We start from the raw sequence: 26,663 nt of genomic DNA, 5'->3' as shown, positions 1-26,663 counted from the left end.
AGTGCCACCTAGAGGATATGCAGCAAGGCTTCATTAGTGCTGTGCAGAGCTGGAACACATTCACATGGGGTTAGAATTTCCAGAATTAAAGGATGCCTCTGTGGGCTCAGATTGAAAGACTTTGCACTTAGAAATGTGAGGTAACAGCCTTTGCTTTGTTACCACAGATTGTCGTGTTCCACCTGTGGAACCATGGAAAGTTCTTCCTTTGGATTTGATGTATATTACTTTAAAACAGCTATGATTATTTGCTGAAATGTAACATATTGACGGCTACTATGTGGATAATTGGTTACAACAATGTTCAGCGTGATACAAAAATGGTTCATTTTGAAAAGAAATGGGAGAAGACCTGTATCAATATTTTGTAAAACCTCTAGAGATAGAGGTCTAAATTAATTTATTTGGACAATATACATAAATTCACAACTTTTGTGGGCATTCACAGGCTATTTCAGTATCAAAACATTAAATCCTAGTGAAGTTCTTTTCAGAAATACATAAAACTGTAACAAATGTTTAAAAAAATGGTGAAGAACTCTGACATAGAGCTTTGATCACCTGTTCAGACTGCTGAATTGTTCTCTGGCCTAGTTGTGGGGTGAAGATGGGCTGTTAAACATCATCAACCTGGAGCTACCCAGCACAGGAATATCACCTTGTGTTAACTGGCTGGGACATCAGCATCTTCTCCAACAGGGACCTACTGATGGCTGCTCCAGGTGCAGCCCACAATGATGGAGCTGCCAGAGACGAGATCTCCACACTTCATGTAAGTAGGTGTTCAATAAAGGAGGCCAGAATGTTTCTATCTACATATTGGTTACTGGTTTCTGCAGTCAACCGTAGGGGGAGGGCAGTGGTGCAAACTGCCTCATTGAGCAGTGAGACACTACCAACATAAAATAGAAACTACCAATACATTCAATCACAGAGTTGGACAATCACTGCAGCATACACCTATTCAAATTGTATTTGAGTTTATTAGCCTGATTAAAAGGGTAAAATTCAGGTCTTCATAGAAGATGCACAAAATTCACAAAAATGTGAAAAGGTACAAAACAAAAATCTGTCTTTTTTTCCCCCCAAATGACAACTCAGAAGAACAAGAGAACATTGTAAAAGAATAAATGTGAGTACCCTGATCATCCCTGCTGCTCAATCTGAATCAAGTGTGAATCCTGGTTCCAGACCCACAGTTCAAAGTGCTCTTTGCTGGCCTTTTCCCATCATTTATCATTGAATGGGCACCTTTATCTGGAGCAGCTTCCAAAAGGAACTTACAACCATATTCCGTATTGACAGATATGCTGTGCTGACACCAGAATAATGGAGGTTAAGGCAAATTACAAGCTAAAATTGCAAGTAGAAGCACACCTCCGGCCCCTGGGAAACAGAATACGCACTACATAATCACTACCATAACTAGGGACGGCTGTCATAATTAGCATAAGCAGTAAATACTGTAATACAATGCTTATTTTAAGTCAACGTTTATCACAATAATTAATTCTGCAGTAATCAAAATCTCTGGTGTTTATTACCACAATGAATTCAATAGTACTTGTATTCTAAACCAGTTGGGTACAAGTCTGGTTCTATACTAGCTCTGTGTATACAGGTTTTTGGTCCAGGCAACCTCTAGTCAGTCACAGTATTCAGGATTGATTACATTGTATTAATCTCTCTGCTTCGTCTAATAAGTTGCAAACTGCAGCTAAAGCAGAAACAGTGTTATAGATACCGAATAAATCAACAGAATGGACCTTCAAGTTCATTTACAAGTATGATGCAACAAATTACTATTCAACTTAATTAGGATTAATTCAGTTATTGAATTGTTCAAAGGCTATGAACTATTAAGTAATCTATGTAGTTTAATATTTAATTAACCATAATTAGATTTGGCATGGTATTATTATTTTAAGAGGCAAAAATGAAATATTTCCTTATAGCTTATGTCAGTTAAAGTACCATCTCAGAATTTATTAATGGGTAAAGAGGTCAAATTGGGTCAGAATTCAATCACGAGAACAATGAAGCCTAATTTATTTGGTCAGTTGGAATAAAAGCCAGCAGACACAGGAGCCTGGACTCCGCTGGTGTCCAAAGCACATCGACATTTGAATCTTCCCAATGCAAACTAGGGGCTTTTCATAATGAGAAAATGCCTTCAAATTCAGTCAAATTCAGCTTCTTTTACTCAGTTGTCTAATAAAACTTAACTAAAATGCCAAAACACACATGAAGGATTACAACTACATGCAGATTTTACATGAGAAACTGTGGTGTAATTTCAGGTATAAATCATACAAATTAGCTACTAATTGGACCAGAAGGTCAGGAGGAAGGGGTGTAATATAAATTCAGCTGACATGGCAATTCAGGGACACAGGTTTGCCCATAAGGCATAAGTGCATACCTTATTCAATCACTGCTACAATCTTGCTTTGATTGAGGCCATAAAAACAAAACTCGCCAGAACTGCCAGTTTTGGTTGTGCAGTTTTGGTTGATATGTGTGTGTGTTCACTGGTCACCTTGGTGCACTGGAAACCCGATGCGTGCCAGGTTTGGCGCCGGGTTTCTTATAGGAATATTTCTTCTGTTATCTTCACGACGCTCACCGGCTGATTGTCTGTAAAACCCCGTGTAATTATATTGATTGCTGTGGTCCAGCTTCTTTGCCAAGTGACTACCAGCCTCATCTTGTCCTCTTGGGTAGCAATAAGCTCCTGATGAGCGATTAGTGTCCCTCTGTCTCAGCTCAGTGTGGCGGGTGGGGCTAACATGACACCAAAGCAGGAGATGGATGCCACCCGCTTTGGAGACAGTGGTCAGCTAGAAAAGGCCCCCCCGGGGGTGCATGGTGGAATCAGCGGGGGCCAGACTGCAGTCGGAACTTCACATGAGGACACGTTTGAGACAGCGAGGGCCTCCAAAGGACTTTGAGTAGGTCAGGGCAGATTTGGGGAAAGATGTGGTCTTAACGAGCTGTGTTAACAAGCCGTGTCAGATGGCTGAGAGAAAGAGCAGCAGGAAGAGGGGGAACAACGAGGACAGGCTGCCGGGGGCCGCTGATCGGCTGTGTACCGCACTCTGGGTGGGCTCAGCACCTGGGGGGAGAGACACTGTCAGCACTGCTGGACACACACACATGCACAGCCCACATATTCATATCTTTATGTGGAATCTCTGTTCATTTCTGAGGGAATAACTCTAATCCCAACTGTGACAACCTTAACCATAAGTAACCAAACAAAACACAAGACTTTTGGCATTTTTGGTCTTTATTGTGTTCACAGTTTTTTATATAATTTAGGGTATCCTTTTGGGGCTCGAAAATATGTCTCCACAAGGTAAAAAGTTACAGGTTATCATCACTGGTCCCCACAATATAATAATTACAAACACAGACAAACACATTCGTAATTACATCTTTGCGGGGACTCTCCACTTATTTCTATGGGGAAACCTTTAATCCCAACATGACAAACTTAAGCCCTACCCAGCCCTAACCTTGACCATAAGTAGTCACACACAATACGAGTCTTTCAGCATTTTTAGTTTTTTAAATGGATTCACAGATCTTTGTGGGGACCTGAAAAATGGTCCCCACAACATCAATATAACAGGTCTTTATTACATTGTGGGGAACATTTGGTCCCCAAAATGTTATATAAACATAATCCACATACACACATGCACACACACATTTACCTGTCACTACAGGGCCCTCATACTGACTCTCTCCATAATACAGTACATGATTCCCAATTCTCCCTCTGAGGGGCGTGGCCTTAGCATGGTGGGGGGTCTGTATGCCTTAATGATCCACATAGCCTTGTCATCTGGTGCCCTTGTCTGTAGGGGATGGGGACAGGGGGGTTGTGGGGGCAAAGCACAATCTTTCAAAGACCCCCGATGGAAGGAAGCTGAAAAAGAACAAGGGCACCCTGCAGGGAACAGGGATACTGGGAAGCGGGGCTGCTTTGTGGGCTAAGCACCTGCGGGACGAATGGCAGGGGGCGGGTGCGGTGCCAACAGGTGGCCGGAACAAATGGGGAGGACCCAGGCGGATTAGGCCTTGGCTTTGGGAAGGAGGAACTCTCTCTCTGTGACAGGCTGAGGAGCCTGGAAATCCAGAGTGACCTCGAAATAGATCCACTGCTCCTTGGGATCAAGCTCTTATAAGGGAGCCGATCCAGGCACATCCCGCCGAGGAAGGCCTGAGATGCTGGAGGGGAACAGCTCCAGCTCTGAATCGCTGGGTGGGCCACAGGATTATCTAAGGGGCCTTGGTGAGCAGATTTAATAAATTTAACCATTCCATTTTTTAACCGTTCTGGGGGGCATGGTGCCAACCCACCCCTCAGTATGAAAAGCAGTGAAATGCTTACAGTTTCTATCTCCCTAACAAAGCCACACACACACACACACACACACACACACACACACACACATACTGACTGAAAGCATTGTATTTTATCATTTAAATACAAAGGTCTATTTACTGGGGGGATGAATGAATACAAATTCCATGCTTCCTACCCCCCCTACATACATGCACAAGAAAACACGCTCTGACAGCCTGGCATGGCCAGCAAAGGACAAGCATCCAGTATAAAACAGTGCCTGGTGCAGAAAGTTACAGAGGGAGCTGGGTGTGGGGGCTGATATCTGGGATTGAGGCAGTGGAGGCTGACGCACAGTGTTCACTTTAATATTTCACTAATGCTGCTGAAAGCATTGATTAACTTGCATTTAGCGCAGGGTTGCATGCCAGGCCATTTCCTATAGCCTGTATAAATAGCATGCATTACACATTTTATGTTGATAAAAGGTGCCTAAAAGGAGCTCCCTAGGCTGCGATCTGGTAGGAGCGTCCTGTAAGCTGCCAGAGGGTTTCACCTGAGGTCCACCAAATTAACCTTGTAAAGCCTCTTCTTCGATCGCTTCGGCAAATCCACATCAGGACTACACGCCGGTTCCATTGACTGAAGGTCGGACCCGGATCGACCCGTCTACTTTTGAGGCCAGAATCGACTGGCACCTTCTAATGCGGCCTCTTACCTGCATTACATCATGCCCATCACACTGCTACTTGTGTTTCTTTGCATGCTGGGCAGAGCTACTATCTGACAAGCAGTTCAGTACAGTCACACGTCCGGACGCCATATTCCCAGGCTGCCCCACATCGCTGTCCGTACCCCACACCAGACGCCTGCCCTAGTCAGAGTGACCTATCACAGCAAGCCTCCCCTGTGATGCCATTATAAGGGTCAGTCACAGCAGAAAAATTTGAAGCCCCCCACAGGGAAAAAAGTCCTGAGGTTTGTCTGTTTGTATGTAAAAACAAACGTCAGATAAATAATATCTGACACTGGTACTATACATAAGTTCTATGTATGCATGTGAGCTTATAGATATAGTGTAGGTGAGTGTATTTATACAGTGTGCATGTGTTTGGTTAAACCTCGCTTTTGCTCCTTCCAATACATTTTAAGCTGCTGGCACTGAAACAGTGGTGAGGGACAGAGAGAGAGCAGCAGCAACAAGACGTCAGCCTGCACAGCCAGAGCCCCCGTCTGCTTGAGTGATGTATGTGTCAGGCCTTTACAAAGCACCAGTCCCAGCTGCCCCCCCGCCCCCTCCAGCCCTGCGCCAGTGCCGAGCACTGAAACTTTCACGCAAGAGTCAGAGGGAGGCTGTCACCCAATCTGCATGGGGTGGGGGTGGGGGGCTCCCCGGTGTCACTCTGCCCTACTTCCAGTCCTCTTGGTGTGGTGAGGCACCCTGCCGATGTGACTGATCAGTGGACCCCCCCACCCCCCATCATGTTTCCCTGCTGGTTAATCTTCAGATGTTGCAGAGGCTCCATCCTGCAGACACCTCGTTGAATTCCCCCCCCCGCCCGTCCCCGTCCCCATCAGACCTTACAGACAGCCTGCATCCCCTACGGCAGTCGAGGATTTTATCCACATTCTCAATTTACTCTTAAAAACATTATTCACTTTGCCCCAATTCTTAGCATGTCTGCCCCAGAGTGCCTACGGATACAGCAACAGCATGTTCAGCCAATCTGATTTGGTTTAACACAGCACATTTTCACCAACACTGTTCACTGCTTTATGAAGAGAATCAAAACCAGAAGAAGCATAATTGTCTATTTGAAGAAAAGAGTACAAACATACACTCACCTAAAGGATTATTAGGAACACCATACTAATACGGTGTTTGACCCCCTTTCGCCTTCAGAACTGCCTTAATTCTACGTGGCATTGATTCAACAAGGTGCTGAAAGCATTCTTTAGAAATGTTGGCCCATATTGATAGGATAGCATCTTGCAGTTGATGGAGATTTGTGGGATGCACATCCAGGGCACGAAGCTCCCGTTCCACCACATCCCAAAGATGCTCTATTGGGTTGAGATCTGGTGACTGTGGGGGCCATTTTAGTACAGTGAACTCATTGTCATGTTCAAGAAACCAATTTGAAATGATTCGAGCTTTGTGACATGGTGCATTATCCTGCTGGAAGTAGCCATCAGAGGATGGGTACATGGTGGTCATAAAGGGATGGACATGGTCAGAAACAATGCTCAGCTAGGCCGTGGCATTTAAACGATGCCCAATTGGCACTAAGGGGCCTAAAGTGTGCCAAGAAAACATCCCCCACACCATTACACCACCACCACCACCAGCCTGCACAGTGGTAACAAGGCATGATGGATCCATGTTCTCATTCTGTTTACGCCAAATTCTGACTCTACCATTTGAATGTCTCAACAGAAATCGAGACTCATCAGACCAGGCAACATTTTTCCAGTCTTCAACTGTCCAATTTTGGTGAGCTCGTGCAAATTGTAGCCTCTTTTTCCTATTTGTAGTGGAGATGAGTGGTACCCGGTGGGGTCTTCTGCTGTTGTAGCCCATCCGCCTCAAAGGTTGTGCATGTTGTGGCTTCACAAATGCTTTGCTGCATACCTCGGTTGTAACGAGTGGATATTTCAGTCAAAGTTGCTCTTCTATCAGCTTGAATCAGTCGGCCCATTCTCCTCTGACCTCTAGCATCAACAAGGCATTTTCGCCCACAGGACTGCCGCATACTGCATGTTTTTCCCTTTGCACACCATTCTTTGTAAACCCTAGAAATGGTTGTGCGTGAAAATCCCAGTAACTGAGCAGATTGTGAAATACTCAGACCGGCCCGTCTGGCACCAACAACCATACCACGCTCAAAATTGCTTAAATCACCTTTCTTTCCCATTCTGACATTCAGTTTGGAGTTCAGGAGATTGTCTTGACCAGGACCACACCCCTAAATGCATTGAAGCAACTGCCATGTGATTGGTTGATTAGATAATTGCATTAATGAGAAATTTAACAGGTGTTCCTAATAATCCTTTAGGTGAGTGTATATTCCCTTTTCTCCGCCATGTTGAAAGGTTGAAGTTCATCCTAACTCAGACTCAGCTATTAAGTAAGATTAACTCCTTAAAAACTGTCTCCAGAAAATTGACCTGAAAAGCTGCTAGAAATTAAGAGGGAAAAAAAAAATCAGAAATGCTGGTGTAGCCAGCACATGCGAGTCTCTGGACCATGGCAGCCAGTGACCTTGAAAACAAATTATCAACTGCTTTACAAATAACTTGCACTGCACAGAGAAACACATTTAAAGTCAGTTTATTTGGATGTAACTTTTGTGTTTCAATTGCACGCTCTGTAAGGATAGCATCAATCCTACAGCACTGCCACATTGCCACTGCAGCCCAGTTTGATGAATGCGTGGCCACATTCCCACTATAGCCCAGTTTGATGAATGCGTGGCCACATTCCCACTGCAGCCCAGTTTGACGAATGCGTGGCCACATTCCCACTGCAGTCCATTTTGACGAATGCGTGGCCACATTCCCACTGCAGTCCATTTTGACAAATGCACTGCCACATTCCCACTGCAGTTCATTTTAAGGAATGCATGGCCACATTCCCAGTGCATTCCAGTTTAATGAATGCACAGCGACATTCCTAGTGTAGTCCAGTTTACTATGCACGGCCACATTCCTAGTGCGGCCACATTGCCACTGCAGTCAAGTTTGATGAATGCACGGCCACATTCCCACTGCAGTCCAGTTTGATGAATGCATGGCCACATTCCCATTGTAGTGCAGTTTAGTGCATGCACGGCCACAAATCTAATGGTCACTGCAGTCTAGTATAGCCGTAGGTCACTTACTGGCTACTAATTTTTTGACTGGTGAGAGTGAGTGATTAAAAAATAGTGTGTTCTTTGCTGTTATTTAAACCACCCTGGGAACACAAGGAAAGCCTTATAATCACTGCTGTTCCGGCAGTTTCCATTACCCCATGCAATGGACAAATAAACACAGGTCCGACTTTTTGGAATCAGGAAAATTAATGATTTACCCCAGTGTTATTTCATTGATTCGGCCTCTGGGTTGCAGACACGGGTCACTGGGGAAAGGGGCTGCCTGCCTGATGCTAGGGGGCTGTGGTGAGGGGAAGCGGCCTGCCTGACACTGCCCTGTCCAAATGGCAGCCCAGGCCTCCATGCCACATCAGATATAACCCAGTTCTAAAGGGTGCCTGTCATTTGTTTATCATAGAGCTTTCAGACAGGCCAAGTCTACAGTTACACATTTTCAACACTAGGACTAAGGGTTGACTACAGGTGGTGCAGCAATTAATGACACAGACTTCTGTGTGTGTGTGTGTGTGGGGGGGGGGGTGTCAGCCAAGATACTTCACCTGAATTATACCAGTAAAATATCTAGCTCTATTAATGGGCAAAAGTCAGATCACAACTGGGATAATTGTCTGCTTAGCGGGTGTATATAAATCTACTTCATCTGAGGGGATCAGGTCTGGCTAATTTCACTCATTTTTATCGGTTCTAACTGTGTTTCCCTCTGAGATCAATGATTCATTACCTGAGGTATTATTAACAGCCTGAAAAAGCTTCCACGTTAATCTGGATCCATAGTTTGTAAAGAACTTACCATCACAGATTTTCAGTTAGGGAAAAAATTCAAAGCTGCAATAAAATATCATTTTTATTATTATGTATATTTATCTTTAAAAAGCATGATGTCTTAATGACTTCACCCAGACATTGAAAAATCAGTTTGATAAACAAAAAAAGCAAACATTTGATAAAAGATGTGGTTTGATATATATTGACATTTGCCAACTTTAATGCTGCCTTCAATTATGGTAAGTACAAACTGCCAGCTTGAAAGCTGCACATGAATGCCCTCTTAATACCCGAGTCTGAGTTGGGATGAACTTCAACTTTTCAACATGGCGGAGAAAAAGAAGCTTTCAGCCGTGGATGGTACATAATTGTTTACCATTAGCAATACAACTATCATTGGCTGTTGCTTGTGTACATCTCTAATCAGTGTACTTGATGTAGAACAATGACATTTATCGTTCTATCTATAGCAAATGGACTAGCGAGGGTGCAAAATGATCAAAGCTCACATATGCTAAAATTTTGCATCCTCCATTTTTTCCATTTTGCCCTGACAACAAAGCGCTTGAATGACACTCATAATTCCGACTTCACAAGTGGGAAGTAGGGCCTTCCAACTAGCACATGAAGGGAGCATAAATTCTCCCTTACTGAACACCTGCAGATGTTTTCAGAAGGTAAATATAACAGTATGTGTGCCATAGAAAATTTCCATTTAGGAATGACATAAGTGACAATGGCTTATACTGCCTTATTTTAATATGCTACTACTAATTATTTTAAAAACAATTGACACTTCAATTTCCTCTCCTGCTGTGACTTAGGATGAGGTGGCTAGTATGCAGAGCACCAGAGCAGCTGTTGAGTAGAGCATGTCTGACCAGCAGGTGGTGTAATGAATGAGGATTCGAACCTTTGATGAAATGATTGCTAAGTCAAGCTCACAATGTTAAAATATCTTCATCATCGTCATCATCAAGGAGAAACATTTTCATGCGTGGGCTGCAAGCTGACTTCACCAACAGAGAATAGGCAGCTACAGATATTCAGGTTTGAAAAATAAACCCAGCAGGAAACAATAGCTTGGCAGTAAGTGAAGAGAGAAGGCGTTTGGACATAATTCCATATGGCTCAAATATTCCATTCAGCAGCCAAACATGCAGTCAGATGTACTTTAAAATCACATTTAAAAATGGGGAGTTGTTCACCAAAGATGTAGAAAATCAAAAGTGATCAAGCCAACTTAGCACACCAGGAATTAATGACAATTATCCATAAAGGCAGTAAACTTTTAGATCTATTAAAAAAACAAACAACCTTAGAAAACCCTAAAAAGCCATGGATCACTAGATTGGATGCCAAGTTCACTGATTCCATGACCCTACAAACACAGGACAGGCAATCAGACGAGCAGCTAGTGTCAACTAAAGCAAAACAAAATGATGTCACCAACTGGGACAAAAATAATCCTAATAGTGTTAAATAATCGTGGTCTCACTACTGACTAAAATAATCATGATTATGATTTTTGCCATGATGGAGCAGCCCTACTCTAAGGAGAGTGACAGCAGAAAATCAGAAGAAGAGTCTGGACAGACAGTGCAGCCTGGACCCAGAACTCGAAACACCAAATGACAACCAAAATACTACTTGATGTGTCCTGAGATCAGTAACTGAATAACAGAGAGAGACAGACAGACAGATAGAGAGATGCACAGAGAGAGAGAGAGACAGCCATTCCCAACAGGACAGAAGGGGGAATGTCTGTTTGTAGCGGCGACATGAGGGACAGGCAGGGGCTGAGGGATTATAACTGACAGGAAACAAGACGCCTGTTTTATCTGCAGAGACTAACTCTGTAATAGCATGGGGCTTCCCTGTCCTCCTCAGCTTTACATTGCTCTGCTATTCTGTTTGTTTTATATAAAAACTGCCAATGTAACAGTGGGGCTGTAGTCTGGAGATGGAGAGAGAAGTGGAGAGTGAGAGAAAAGCGATCAAAGGTGCTAGCGGGATATAAAGGAGATTAGGTTTGCTCTGGTGACAGATCACAGGAACGAGAGACAGGAGAGCAGAGATGGTAAAAGAGAGCAGGGAAGATTACAGGGTCTTCAGGAAAGACAAAGCTGAGAAGGACCCAGGACATTAGCGGGGATTAGTGTAGCTCTGCAAAAAAACAGGGGCTGAGAGAAGGAGGAATGGGTAAGCATTTAAGAAAAGCAGCAGCAGCGTTTTCAGGGAGCATAACATTAAAACAGACGGAGATAGATCCTCCAAACTCAGATAACAATAAATCTAAAAAGATTCATCAGCAGGCATCAGCAATCATCAGACCGTTAAACAAGGGACTTGCCATGTTGTTCACATAGCAAGGCGCCATCTTATTGCTGTCTCTAGGTCTCCTGATCCTTCTGTCTTTGGAAAGTACAGCCTAATCTGTTTTGCACGGCTTCCTCAAACTTTGAAAATCCAAATACAAGAGATACATGTTTAAATCATCTTGTCTTCAGCAAGATTCTGCTTATACCCAAATCAGAGGGTGATACAACCCATTTGCCTTACATATTGCTGCTGAAACTCATGGTGGGATTCACCATCATAAGATAAAAATGCACATGCTCACAGGGTACGCCCGTTCTTTGATTTATGAACCTAATTCCTTCCCTAAAATTGGTTTGGAAGAGGAATATCTGTAAATCAACAATATTCTGGATCATATCTTGTAGGAAAAATCATTACTTGTTCCAGACCAACACAAGTTAATAAAAAAAAACCTACACATACACAGCCATTAAAATGCTATCCTGTGCTTTGCAAAGAGCCGAACTCTCATAAAACGACTGACGCACAGTAATCATAGCAGCGTAAACAGCCGTCCTGGGTGGCTCGCTGGGCAGCATAAGTGCCCCGGGCTTCAGGGATGTGGCTTTGAATCTGTGTGTGTGAGGTTTGCTTGCTCTTCCCATGGGACGCTGGATTTCTCCATATGAACTGGTGTCGCTAAACTGTCCACAGCATGGCTGTTTCTCAATATGCGTACTTGTGTTGTCACATAGCCGTTTTATATCATCTTCCATTGCCGAAGACCAGTTCCAATATTAAGAACAGAAGTACAGAGGCCCCAGATATCAAGGATGCATCAGTCGCATCCTTACCAAATGAAACCAATCCCATGATTCATTTTGTCACAAGTTCATTCTTTGGAGGCAAGTTAGCAAGATCGCTCTTGTCAAGACCACAAATATGATCTTTGTGATCTTGGAACTGAGAAACAACCCATGTCTGTGCCCTCCAACGGACTGGCTTCCTGCCCAGGTTTACCCTGCCTTGGGTCATGAATCTGTACTGTATGAATGCCTGAAGAGTGAATATTTTGCCTTAATACAATAAGTTACCCGTCAGCCTATCCAGAACAGGGTCACGGGGGAGGAGGAGCCAATACCAGGGAGCACAGGGCACAAGGCGGGGCTACAGCCTGCATGGGAGGCCAGTCCCCAACCGAGCACTATCACACACACATTATCAGCAATTTAGAAGCTTGTGACCTGTGCTGAGGCTGGAATGGGTGTCCAAGCCCAAAAGCAGGAGATGTGAGGCAACAGTGCCAGCCACCTTCTGCCTCAGCTGTAACTCAGTAAAATAAGGTAACAAGTGTAATGGATCTGAAGAGCGAGCATCATGAGCCTGTGAAAATTGGGTGGGGCGCCAAGGCCATTAGAGCGACGTGGGACGTGGGGGGGGGGGGGACTGACGGGGGTCACTTTTCAGCAAAACTTTGGAAAGCTCAAAGCAGTGCCTGCAAACTGAGGGGCAGGTATATTTTCAGACATGTTAACAATGGTCTTAGAATCTTCAAGAAGTCTAATATAAAGAAAATCTTTAAATTCAAAAGATAGAAAGATTGATCAATCACTAAAGGTGGTCACTTGGTTAAGAACGTCTGCATTGTGGACAACTCGTACTTACAGATGGATTGCCATAAAGTGTATTATATAAAAAATCCAGGTTAAATACAAAGCTTCGTAATAACGAATACACATACTACTGTGTGACATCCTAAAAACATGACGCGGCTTCTGCGGTTCGTTAGCTTGCGGTATAGTACAGTAACAAATGTAGTTCATTACTACTGTGTTATTACTATTGTATTATGCACTGTATTATTGTTCCCAGTTACCTACAAATTCACCTTAAAGACAGACTAAGGGGGAAGGGATGTCATTAGTGACCTGGGGCTGCCTGTACTGCACATTATCCCTTTAACATGTCAGCCAAGTATCACCGAGCACAGTAACATACAGTCACCTTCTTTCCTAATTCCTACTCCTAGCACTTATCTCCATTCCTTAAGACTCATAACACTAGTATACATTTCTAATGTTGGTAGCCATTTCTTTGTTTTCCTTATCTCTAGGGTGTAATTCTTTATTTTGCCAGATTATCGTGGTTAAAAATAAACCTTTGTGTTTCCCAGGTGAATGCCTATACATCTGCTGTATTTAAACATTAATGCATTATATTATTTGCTATTTCATAGGCTTTATCCATGTGTGACTATAATAAAAAAGCTTTGAACTGTAAATAAAGGACTTAGAGATAAACAACAAAATGTATTCATTTCGCTGATCTGTGTGAGACTTGATTATCCTCCTCTGCCAATATGCCATTTCATTTATTTCAGGTATTTTCCATCACTCTGTGCCGAGAGAGCCTTCTCCAGTGGAATAAGCTGGGCGCTTGTACCCTGCGGAGTAGCCGAGAGCCCCACACTGAGCAGGTAGCCAAGGCACTTTAGCCTTCAGCAGAACTGTGCAGATTCATGCAGGCCAGTCAGCAAACTACACAGGGCGATCGGAGCCTCAAGCACGAGTGGTGACAGAGAAACTAAACATATCCAAGGAAAACAGGCACATTGTCCCTTAGTGTGAAATGGTTACAGCCAGGCTGTAGAACATAGAGTTCAGAGGGGAGAGACAGAGACAGATGATGGACTGAGAAGAAAAGACATTTCATAGCCAAAAATACCACTATGCATGTGGTATGTGAAGCCAGTGTTGGGGGTCCGTGGCGGTGAAGAGAGACAAGGGGACTCACCAGATTCACAGCAAACGGAGACCCTGAGCTTCAGGCAGGGCAGGGGCGGCCCACCCGTCCCAGACAGCGCTGCAGGGACAGACAGACAGACAGACAGACAGACAGACATTACTCTAGTGTACATCTTATTACCAAAACTGTGTTAAGACTTCAGGGAAACTTTGGGTAAAAGAACTGATTCAACTACAGTTATTATTTCAAGTGATAAACTAAATGACTGTAGTTACCACTGCTGCGGTGGACACCCTTAACCTCAAGGCAAAAATCACTCACAAAACAGAAAGAAGTGCAAGAACAGGAGAATGAAAGCTAACAGTTACTGTCTACTCTGGATTCAACATTTCTCGATTCTCAATATGAGTGGTCCTGTGTGCAGCCCTGTTTGAGATGCCCTGACGCAGGGTGCAGAATGGAGGCAGTGGAAAAGCAGAAGAGCTCGATGAATAAGGAGACTGAATTACGATGAACAGAAAGCAGAAGGGACTGTAGCAGAGATGTAAGATAGCTCCAGAAAGAGAGTGGAGAAGACAGAGGAAGACAGATTGGCTGCAGGACAGCCTGTGACTCACAGCTGTAGTAGTAGTGGTGCCCAGGCCGGAACTCCAGGCCCACAGAGAAGGGCGAGAACTTCTGGATCTTCTCAGAGAAGCGCACCGGGCCAAAGGGGGCATGGGGCCGGTTACACTCCCAGCGCTTGATAGCGCGCTTGGTCTCCACGCAGCCACGGAAATGCTCTTCCAGGACCTGATACAGCGTCAGGATTTCGACGGGGCTCTGCGTGGGTGACCCGGAGGGGTAGTGAGGGCAGTAGATGTCCAGGTAATCGTTCAGGTCCACATGGATGGTGTAGTCTCCCTGGATCAGTCTGGTCAGAAAGGGGAGAGAATGTTATATGGCGGGCTTGGATGTGTCGTAGTCAAGAATATGGGATGGAGAGTGAAGTGAAAAGGAAGAAGGGAGTGTAGAGGAGCAGAGTCAGCGGTGTACGTCAGCAGAAACGCAGATTCATGGCCGTGTGAGCCATCGATAAACCTGACGAGACTGATGGACTCCCTCACGTGTGGCGATCCATACAATTTCAGCACACTAAACCGGAGACTTATCAATTACATCTCTATTAACTACAGAGGGGACTGCAGAGAGGCTCGAGAGGGCCGATGCTAGGGAAAGGCTTGCTACACACAAGGGGACCAGGGCCATGAAGCCCTCTTTGGGCTGCCAGTAAGCTGTGTCTGGTGACTGCTGAACCCCATCCAATCTATCAGGCCAGGCCAGGTCATGGTCCTGCAGGCTGGCCGTGACCCACAGCTGCACAGCCAGCAGGGAAAGACACCACAGCTGCCGACTACTCTGATGGGCGACGCCAGGCGTGGTGAGGGCTACATGGCAACTGGGTTGACTGCCCTGCCCTTATGGCTCTTCACCTGCTGCCATCCGCGTCATTCCCAGCCTGCAGGTACACCTCTATTTCCACTACTAATGACACCTCACTAATGACTCACAGTCACATGGTTTGCTGGTGGGGGTATCAAGGAGCTTCTCTGCACCAGGGGGTGGGTGGGACCCTCCCATTTGCTTTAATCAGATTGCAAATGAAAATATTAAGCGGTGGATCCTTTATCAAATATAAAAGTGATGCCTTAATGGTGGGATGGGCCAGGACATTTACAAGACCAAATAGGACATAAATTGCTCATTCTGCTGTAAATGAAACGTAGAGGCTTCCAGCTACTTAACCTGAGAGCCACTTAACCCTCCCGTTAAGCGGAGTCTTACAGCACAGTCATCTCAGCGAGCCATGATCTACCAGCTTGCCTGTCTTCAGCCTGCGTTAGGCTGAACTGACCAGAATCAGGGGTCTAATTAGCTAAATCTGCAGCACCTCACAAATCATGGCATTCTTGGTAACCATGGAAAACCACAGCTCTGGTGAAAGCTTCAGTAGCAGCTCCAGAGTTCCCCCAGTTCCCTCAGCCACCTCCCGGGCCTGTCGGCCAAAAGCCCGGCCTGCCTCTATGCCATCGACTCCTCCCGTCACCCTGAAGAAGGCTCCGTTAATACAGGCACCGCAGCATAGGGGGCGTACCTAATCAATAATCAAAATCAGCGCCCTAGAATCGACCCGGTGTGGACAAACTATGCCTGTCCCTGACAGGAACAGTATGACTAATCTGCGTTAAGTGCCAAAGTTCCATTGCACACAATAAAAGACGCTCTACAGTGCCCTGCAGCAAATACGCCCTGAAAACATCCCCCAAGGCTGGATGATTCCGGAACTCTGACCCCCTGCTGATCGTCAGAACTTGGCTTCCAGTCCCCCCAGTTTGTGTAGTATTTTATTTGTGTCCGGGGGGGGGGGGGTTGGCATGCCTTGGCTTGGGCGATACTATAAGACACGGCCCTTGTGGTTGCCGCTGCTCTCGGCTTTTTTTACTCCAGTTTTTCTTGCTCTTATGTGGCCCATTGGCTTTCAGGCAGCTTGATTCTTGGCAAAATATGGAGCTCTGAGGAAAGGCATTCTTGTTCACTGTGTGTTCATTTCTGATATTTCCCAAGGGATCAGGAAGCATTGTTGCTTTTGCCTGTTTTTTTTTTTTTTTCCAAGGGTAGCAGGTACTTGAATCTATGGAGCTTGTTCTTTTTAATAAAAACCAGAGAATTAACTTTTATCCATCCACTGCAGTGTCATGTAGTGGTGGAAGTGTGGGAGGACCCTGTGTTACAAAAAGAAACTGGTTGGGGCTTGGTGGCACCATTCTGGATCCAATATAAGTAAAAAGTGGGTGGGGTATAGAGTGGGTGGGGCCTTTGTGATACTGGGGGAGAGCTATCTGTGAAATACCGCTGGGGTTTTCTTTGTTCATTCCCTAGTCATCTTAATAGCCCTACAATCTCACCTTCAGACATGTGGTACATATGCAAAGCAGAGCAAAACAAAAACCACCTTCTTTGCTGTTCAGCTTTTCTGAACCTCTTTAAAAGGTCAAAGGTCGGCTGCCCAAAGGAGGAAAAGGGGCGCTCTGCTGAAGCAGACAGGCCCACACAGAGTGAAGTCCTGCCCCATCTGGCACAAAGTGCTACAGGCCTGTTCGGAGCCGTCAGTGCCCCCGCTCGCCTGCTGGCCGGATGTCTGTACCGTGGGGATCCCCCACAGAACCCCGACGGCGTGCTGTAAGAAGCAGGATGAAGCAGACGCTCGGGCCCTCGGTGGGATGAGCAGGACTTAGCACTTCATAAGTGAGGCTATACACTTAATGATTATGCTGCACTGCAAAACATCATTTTTTGCTTCTTTCAAATTGATCCATCCATACATTTATCTTCAATAACTGTGTGTCCATTAAGTTGTAGCAATCACCTATGGTCACAGTACAGACCACAAGGCAGACGACACCCTGGATATAAGGCACATAATCACAGACTATCACATCTGCCAAAGGTCCAAGTGTTGAGCTCAAAGGTTATAAAGGGCTCAACATCTACACGTTAGGTCTATAACCAAACTGGTGTCAATGCTTATTTCAGATGTGCTGATTGGCTGGCTAGAGCGTGAGGTGTGAGACTTTATGGAGACTGAGGTTGACCCAACCTCTGTCACATTCAGCCCATCTACATTCTCATCATCAAGGTACCATCGCCAGCCCCGCTGCAGTAATCAGAGATAATTAGCTCATTCTGTTTTCTTTCACCATAGCAATTACCTCTAATTACATGTGCTGCAATCTGTACTCTTTAAAACATGGTGTGCTTTGCTATCTAATTAAAAACCAGCAGAATCGTGGTCAATGACTTCCTACATCACCATTTCTTTGCCTCAGTCTTCACGGAAGCTGTGATTCATTCTTCACATGCTTGGCTGTCTGTAATACCGCAGCACACATGTGAAGGCCATGGTAGCCCCCCCCCTTTCCACACCACGCAGACAGCATACACATGTTTACTGAGAACTTAGGGAGCTTTTCCACTGCACCAGGTACCATACTTTTGGTACATTCGCTTTTCCATTGACTTCCAGTCGAGTACCAGTACCAAAAGTGCCAAACCAACTGGGGTACTTCTTTGATATTTTGGTACTTTGGGGTTGGACTTGAAAAGCTTTCTTTGTCGATTGATTTTGCAGATAACCTCTGAAACACAATACAAATGCCGCCTTGAAAACAGTTACGAATTCAAAACACAATGATAAATCACACACACGCACACACACACACACACACACACACACACACACACACACAACGATCTGGTCGGAAGAACAGATACAACAAAAAGATCCAGATGGCATGACAAGAAATTATAGTATTTTTGTTTAATATACTAGGATGTGTTTAAATATACTACAATCCTAGCAGTGTGATTTTGTTGTAAAAAATATTGGGGTATTTATAAAGCAAAAACCCATCTAGAGTGATTTAAACAGCAAGGGTGAAAATGATTATGATTGTTTCAGAACGCATGCAGAGCTCATGCAAAAGCAGCAGAGGTAAACTTTAAACTGTTTTTTAAACATATATTAGACATATGCAAGTTTAGCAAACTTTAAAACTCCCTACGCTATAATGTCCGTATACAATTGAAAGTAAGAAAAAGCCTGATCTTAATCTAGTTACTAGTGATGAAAGAATTGCATGTGCATAACATGCGATGTTGGTATTACTATTGCACATTTTCCAGCCCTATAATACACTACTACCTCACGTTGTGATGTCATTCGGGGCCGGTACTAGTTTTTACACCAGTGGAAAACCAACACCCTGAAGTACCGTACTTTTGGTTCTTTCTCGAAGTAGATAGTACGGTACCTGGTACGGTGGAAAAGCACCCTTTAAACCTTCAGTAAGTAGAAATGCAGCACCCACACCGTATTCAGGACAGAACAGTGCTGTCCTCACACCAGATATCTACCAAGCCTGTAATTCCTAACAGATCCAGGAATTCTCTGAATTAAAGGGCCCTTGGCTCTTCCAGATAAGCACTTTTTCACATTCGCTGAGGCCAACACACACTAAAATACATACCACTAATAATACAGATTTTTCAGCAGAGGGGGTCAGGATTTCCCTGACTCAGCTAATTAAACCTTGGCCCACCCCAAGGCTGAGTAAATAACACAGAATTGTTTTTTATTATTCTAAGTATGAAACAAGGCAAATTTTAAGATGGACTTTTTGAAGCCTCACGCACAAATGCTCTCCTGGCCTCTTAACACACACCGTACTTGAACAACACGTGAACAAAGGATTTTAGTGACATAGAAGTACAAGATGGATTGTTAAGGTCCCTCCGATTACACAGGAAAAACCCAAAATGGGATGGACTGCAATGTCAATCAGGTGCCTAGCTTCCCATTGCATTAAACCCGGTAGCAGAGGACTGCAGTGGACCACTCCCACTCGCTATGGGGTTCCAAGGCATATCCAGTACTAACCCCCGGCCACCTACGCGCGTTTCACGGTTCGTTGACTGCAGTTAACATTGGCTGGGAGGACCGTCGAGGTTTGTACTGTAACTGGGCCACAATGACCCTTAGTTTCATCAGTACTTTTCAAGAGCAAATTCTTGCTAGTGTGTGAATTTTGGCAGATCGGACAGCTGCCTAAGCATTCCTGGAAATGCCGGCATGTCAAATTCCTTGCAGCTATAACCTGATTTCCACTGTAGCTTTTTTAATATGGAGTAATATTCTCAGTGCCTCATTGTCAGTGCTGGAGCAGCTAAGCACAGATACATTTTGACAGTCTGCTCCCCTGCGCCCCCACCCCAGAGGCCCCAACCCATATCAGAAATGGTAAAAAAAATCTTTACCTCCGAGATGCCAACCTGCATTAAAAACAGGATGTGTCCTCACCCCACAGACCCTAATCAGTATCAGAAATGGGTCACGCCATTGCTCCTTATACCCCAAACCATATTAGAAACTGCTTACATTTTGAGTACTAAAAATAACTCTTTATGCAAAAAGGTATGAGGCAATTCCCTTAATGTGGTCAGATTTGAAAAATAAAAAAATACCCCAATTATTCACAGATTATTCTATTACAACAATTTCAAAGACCTACTTGTATGCATTAAATATAATTGAATTTTGACTGCACTAAGTATATAATAGTTATATAATGTTTTAAAATTGAATACCTTGACATGTTTTATAGCATCTGGAACAATTTCCCCAACTAGAATGAAAATTTTTAATTGAAAATGTGAAAAAAATTCTCACATTATCTAAGAAGAAATTACAAAGCTTTGTATATATAATTTTTATCAGCAAGCAAAAAACACACATATAATAAACTCTGAAATATGACCAGACACATTATCTTTATAAAACTCCTCAATTAATGCTACTCTTGGAATTGTGTGAGGTCTTGTAGATTAAACCTCTTATTAAAAAGTCAGGAGCACATTCTACATTCTGCCTTTTGTTCTGCCAGCTTACCTTGTGGATCAAAACAACGATCATTTGTATGGATGACTAAAGTTTCTATAGAAACAAAGTCAGGTCCATCCCTGAACGTTGCAGGCTCCATTTGGCAATGCATGCAGAAGTTAACACAGCTGCATGTCGCAACCCCTACCAGCAGCGTCAGACCTGCAATCCCCATGACTAACTACTGCTCTTCATTAACAGAGAAACTGTTAATTATACCAGTCCCTGAGGTCGCAGTCAACGTCAGTTAAGAGTAGTTACTACTAATTGCAAGCTTGATTTGTTGACTCTGGGTGTTTAAGCAACACATCCAGAATAGATGTTTTCATCTTCCATGTATAAATTCCAGAACTGTTCTCTTCTGGATATAAACATTTTGTTGAGTTTAAAAGAATTTAGGCACTAATTTATATAGCTGAGTGTTTGGAAAAGGACTATTTTGCTAAGTCCATGAGGAAGTCTGTGGTTAAACTATGTACCCTGGACAGTTGTTTTTAGGTACATTGCCAAAAAATAATAATAAAAAAAATACAGAAATCCAGGTAGTGTTATATTATTGTTATATTGGCTTCTATACCTTGATAACTGAGCCTCTTTTAACTGCAAAGAATCATGTAAACTGCCACATTTATGTGTGCATCCAAGGGAATGTTCATAATGGAGTGGATTAGAAGGAAGTTAATCTTCTGGCCATTTCCCTCTATTCCCCTGGAGCAAGCAGTGCCTGGTGTTTGGGTGAGAAATGGCACTTATCCCAAGCAGGCTGTCATTTTCTGGTCAGAGGAAAAACAGCAGAGTGCCTGCACACAGATACCTTGGATGAAGATCTGACATGGCGGGGAGGGAAAAGTAAGATTAGGAAAGTTTCTCTTCTGACCCAAGGAATGGTTTGTAGCCGTGGCCTTAAGTATGCATTAAAGGTACCTCACTAAATATCCAAACCTGACCAACACAAACACTTCTATGAAGTTATTTATACGTTATGTATTTATTTCACATTCTGCTGCAGCTCAGCGCAAAGTTCTCGCAGCCTCTGACGAAGAACAAAAAATACACAGGTGCAAGAGGAGAGGAATTTTTATGTTATATACATTTTTATTATTTATATACATGAATCATTCTGCATACACAGTAAGACTTATATTCTACTCATATTTTAATTACCAATTTCTACTTTATTTTGTACTTTGTTTAAGAAGACTAATGACTATGTTCCCTTGTCTATTTGCTGCTCTGGGTGAGTGAGTGGAGTGAATATCTATCGATCTTTCTATCTAGGAATGCGTGACGTAGCAGATCTCTGTGAGCGGCAGGAATGGCGTGGAAATGAAATATCCTACCATCCTCCTGCATCTTGTTTGGCAGCTAATGCAGCTTTGAGAACTGGAACTGGCAGTGGTGGCTCTCTCTCCCTGTAGAGACTAACCACTGTTTTTTTGTACAAGTATTTGCCTGCCATTGTAGGCACCGTGTGCCAAGATCTGCTTATAATCATTTACAATGCTGAAAATGAGCAATAAGAAAAAACAAACAAATCATGAATTAAGAAACGTTAGTGATCGCACAAATTTTGTAGTTAATTCTTAAATGAACAGCCTTTTAACTTTTGAATATCTTTAAGTGTATTTTCTGTTTATTGAGGTGTTAGGTGGTACCTGACTGTTTAACCTCAACGGATTAGAAAGATTTTAAGAAAGGAAGAAGAGCAGAACATGCCAGATTAAAGCGAGAGTCTGTTTTACTACCCAATAAGAGATTCTATGAGAATGCGGCAGCGAGAAGGGAAAGTGGCAGCCACATTTTCATGGGGAGTCAGTTTGAACATTGTGGCTTGGCCTTGTACACCGAATAAGACAAAGAAAAAGATGAAGAAAGGAATGGCCACCTGGCATCTGCTGAATGCTGCAAATGCGTCCCAACTTGTAGAGCCAGTCTTCAGCGATGCAGGAACACAGATTCTTTCAGTCTGTTTTTTTTTTTTTGCTATACTGTCAGGGAGGGGCGGCATTAAAGTGTAGAGACGACCTTTGTGCATCTACAGCTGCTCCCAAAGTCAAATTTGATGGGGAGAGGAAGAGACAGGAGAGGAATAACTGTGCTGTATAATGCGGCAGACGGGCCCGCTAACACAATCACACGCATGTGTGGACCGTTTAACAATGGATGGCTGCAGCTACTGCACCCAATATCAGTAAATGATACCTGGCTTTTGTCATTCTACAAGCCATTGAAGTTAATGCTCTGGAAAAGGTTTGGCTCCTCAAAGTCGCAGCTGGACCTTAGATCCAATGATAAACTATTTGCAAAATCCCTACAACAAGACTAGAGCTGGTGGATCAGTAGGTACACAGACTTTAAAGCAATTAAGTGCTCATTCTGATTGTTAGTTGAAATTGTTAGTTATTTGTAGAAAGATGGAACACCAGAATATGCATCAAATACACACTGAGAATTTTTAACTGCATGATACTGAAATATCATGTTTAAAGTTCTATATAAATTTACTCCAAACTTTTACCCTGAGTTCTCTACTGCACCTTTTCATGGATGACTTAATTCTCTTTCTAATCGTTTCTTCTACTTTAACTACACATAAAACATTTATAGACATGAAAAAGCTTGATAAGGACATTAGGAGTATTTTATAAAATCCAGATGTAGAATAAAAGGGAAATATACAAATTCAGGGCAAATTTTTGTTATCCAGCAGCATACTAAAATAAAGTCAGATCAATAGTTTATAGTACTTTGTGCATAGAGTCTAGTGATTTGCACCTGAATATGAATATCTACATTATACAGTGTGGCAATTAAGGTTTTATTTCTTTTTCTCAGTACTTAATCCATAAATCTGTAACTGACAGCTCCTTATTTTGGAACATTATTAAAATTAACATTAAACAAAATGAACTTTTTATAATATGGCCACTTACAGTCATATGACAATCACTGATGTTTCTCTTTTTCCATTTTCAATATAAATGTTATATAAATGAGAGATATGGACACGAGATTAAAAAAATCAGTTTTAAGCGTGTTTCTGTTAGTGCTCCATAGACCGATCTCTGATATAAGCTTGGGTGAAATTAGGCCTACAATCACCTCTGCAACAAAATTAGATGAGTGGTTGAGGGTGCTATCATGATAAAACTGTACAATGCACCTCCCTGGCCCCCAAAGCAATTTTTTTTACTAAGAATTAAATATACCAGAATAGCAGTACTTTTAAAATACCATCAAAATACTGTTTACTGCGATCTATGGCTGTTGTGAAAATTAGACCTATATAACACCCAAGACTAACTGTGATACCTCAAAAAGATTATCAATAAAGGTTAGAAACAGCAGTAGCAGTGCCGCAAAGTGTAACGTGATGTAGTTTTTCCATAAGCAGTGTTCAGTAACAAAGATTCCTGTAATGCCTTGAAAGTAAAACAGCTTCTGCCAAGACTTTTAAAGCACAGGTCTATTTCAATGGCACCCTGTAGTGTACAGGGTGTGGAAACCACCATTTTCCCCCTGCTGACAACTTCAAAAGAAGCAGCCGTTTCCTTAACTTCTCAGTCGGGGAGGGGGGCGGGGGGGTTCACTTTCATTCATCATAGTCAATCAACTGCTCCCAAAAGGGGGGTCTGGCTTCAGTATCACTTCCGGCAGGGTGCATCGCATCCGTGATGGGACAGAAATACAAGGCACCTATGATTCAATTTAGCCTATACATTCACTTATTATGTCAATTATATACTATACTCCCAAAAGTACATTTGGAACTGTGGGGATGTACAGTCCATGTAATACCAGGGAGGCGGTGGACTCAAACTCACATCTGGATCTGAAATACTACTAAAAAGCAACTCTTCCTGCGTGGCAGTACAATTACACACCAATGCACCCTATTCGCTGTATTAATCCTTGTTGCGCCATCAAAAACGGGTGGGGGGGTTAGCAATCTTGGAAGTTCGAGCATTAGAAATTGCCCCGCCTTCAATACTTGACTCGAGATTAATCCCGTTCATTTACGTATTAATATTTAAGATGTTAGTGGCTTGAGTTTGAAATCCCTAGTAAATAATGAACACCTAATTGATCTCTATTAGGCTAACTGAAATCTACTAAAGAAGCAAAAACTGGGAAATATGACAACTGTGTTTTTATGTTTTTCTAAACCTAAACTCATCATCGGGTTTGCCAAATCAAATGTATTACCAACGCAATAAAATGAAGCACATAACAATTAATTAGAAATGTAACGTGTATTATAAAACATGGATCATACACTGCAGTGTAACTGCTCTAAGTTTGTTGAGTAAATGAAGTTGTTTTTAGAAAGGGAAAGACGCCGCGTCTCTTACGTACCCAAGTTTTCGAAAACTTTTTCCACGCAATGGTTCGTTCTGAATTTCACAATCTCCCTACAAAACTGTGCCGCTGGAAACTGTGATAGTGTGTTTTAGAAATGCCGGGATCTAACAACTCATCAGTGGATAAAATCTCCGAAGTGCTCTTTAAGTTCGGTACCCGGGGGGTAATGGCTTGCAAACACGGCTTCATGATGCCCTCCCTTATCGCAGCTCCTTTCCCTGCTTTCTTACCTTGTATTGGTGCTGTTCCAGTAGACAACGTGTCTCCTCGATAATGCCGAGGACACGGTTTGGAGCAGCAAGACCGCGATCCTCAGGGTGGCGGGCGATCTGCGCCAGGGCGGCCGACCCATAGTGCTGGGACAGGCGACGTCTGCGGGACTTCAGCGGGTTTGCGCGTGAAAAAGCTGAAAAGGACGAATACTTCCGTCTTTCACTAGCTCAAAGGTTATTCGGCGCTGTCAAGTTGCCCGCATTGTACGTGTTAGTTAACCATGCATGCACCGTTCGTAACTTTGAAGTAAAATAATCATTGCGAGGCTGAAGAATTATACATAAACTGAGGCAATCTACTTGAATGTTATGATACTTTTTTCTGACTGGTCCCCTCAAAAAAACTGGCAAAAGTGCCTTCACCCTAGGGGAGAGGGGCGGGGTAGGCAGTGCTGGTTTAAAGAGTCAGACCTGTGAGTTGCCGTCACGTTTGTAAAATATACCAAAGTAAACTTGGACTATGTATAAAAAAACTACCGTTTTTTCTTTTTTTAAATTTTATTTATATCCCTTTTTTTCGTTACAGTAACTGCTTGATTCACTTGTTTTGACTTCTAGTCTGGTTAAGTTTTTTTTTCTTTTTTGGGAAAATTATAGTCTTTTAGACTGGTACTGCCATAGATAATTTCAGCATTATTCTGCCGGCAAATTAAATAGTCGGGCATCTGACGAGTGTCCAGTTGTTTTCCACACCAACATGCGTTGTAAAAAGTATAATCAAAACAACCTTTAATGACTTTATTAGGAAGTCGAGGTAAAGGCACTCGGATAGCTGGTGGGAGCAGACGGACGCGAAACGATCAAGATTCACAACGATCACTGCAAAACCTACACCAGTCGTAAAGTGAAAACGGAGGCATCTGTTGCAGGTTTAATATGTAGCCGTTCCCTTTAGGCTTACGCATATTCTGAGCTTTTGAAATGACATAATGAAACACATTTCCGAAGGAATTTACGTTAAATACATTTATAAATACAGCCCTGGTCACGAAAGCCTCAGTTCATACACCACTGCGCTAATTAGTAAGTACATCTCTGTGTTAGTCGTCTGCCCAGAAAGTAACGTAATGGGAATTATAGCAGGCGTGTATAGATGTTAAATATAACGTCTAAAATGTGACTCCCAGCTTCAATCCCTCAATTTTCACTAAGCGCTTATCCAGTCATGGTCATGAATCTATCCTATCCTGAGGATCATAAGACGATCACCTACGACTGCACGACAGCAAATTTAAAGGGGGAAATGTCATTAACATGGTAGCAGCATTCCAACTCCTTGCAGGCAGAGATGTGATCAGAGCCGGCAGTGTCTACAGAGGCGAGGTGGCTCTTCTTTGGACTTCTGCATCATGGATCAGCAGGATAATTAACTGCGACTGAGCTGCAGAACAGCCAGGCTGTGTGAAGCAGAAAGGGCATTGGCGTGACTTTGCCCACCTGGATGTCGCTACCTGGGCCGTCACAGCCCGAAGAGCAGCAAGCCAATTTGTCAGTGAGTAATCAGACTAAGCATT

The 26,663-nt window shown here is 43.3% G+C and overlaps 1 protein-coding gene across 2 annotated transcripts; it reads right to left on the bottom strand.

Annotated features, from left to right (window-relative positions):
• Positions 1–963: 963 nt before the first annotated feature.
• On the bottom strand, positions 964–25,686 carry LOC111858203 (ephrin-A2-like). Of its 2 annotated transcripts, none has more exons than XM_023839758.2 (4): positions 25,108–25,677; positions 14,658–14,953; positions 14,089–14,157; positions 964–3,115 (listed from the first exon to the last, which is right to left on the bottom strand). In XM_023839758.2, exons 1-4 carry the CDS (start codon positions 25,227–25,229, stop codon positions 3,012–3,014), a joined length of 591 nt encoding a protein of 196 aa, XP_023695526.1. In that variant the 5' UTR covers positions 25,230–25,677; the 3' UTR covers positions 964–3,011. The 2 variants fall into 2 exon arrangements, with proteins under 2 accessions (XP_023695526.1, XP_023695527.1); XM_023839759.2 differs by lacking the exon at positions 964–3,115 and adding an exon at positions 3,124–3,863 and having other exon boundaries at positions 25,108–25,686.
• Positions 25,687–26,663: the final 977 nt, after the last annotated feature.

Source organism: Paramormyrops kingsleyae, chromosome 23, assembly GCF_048594095.1.
Source record: "Paramormyrops kingsleyae isolate MSU_618 chromosome 23, PKINGS_0.4, whole genome shotgun sequence".
Classification (NCBI taxonomy): Eukaryota; Metazoa; Chordata; class Actinopteri; order Osteoglossiformes; family Mormyridae; genus Paramormyrops; species Paramormyrops kingsleyae.
This window is presented reverse-complemented; position numbering and strand designations above follow the sequence as displayed.

Coding starts and splice junctions, on each gene's coding strand:
- LOC111858203 (XM_023839758.2), bottom strand. CDS start 25,229: ATGGGTCGGCCGCCCTGGCGCAGATCGCCCGCCACCCTGAGGATCGCG. Junction 14,158..14,657: donor GCACCACTACTACTACAGCT/GTGAGTCACAGG, acceptor CTGTCCCTGCAG/CGCTGTCTGGGACGGGTGGG. Junction 3,116..14,088: donor CTCCGTTTGCTGTGAATCTG/GTGAGTCCCCTT, acceptor CTCTCCCCCCAG/GTGCTGAGCCCACCCAGAGT.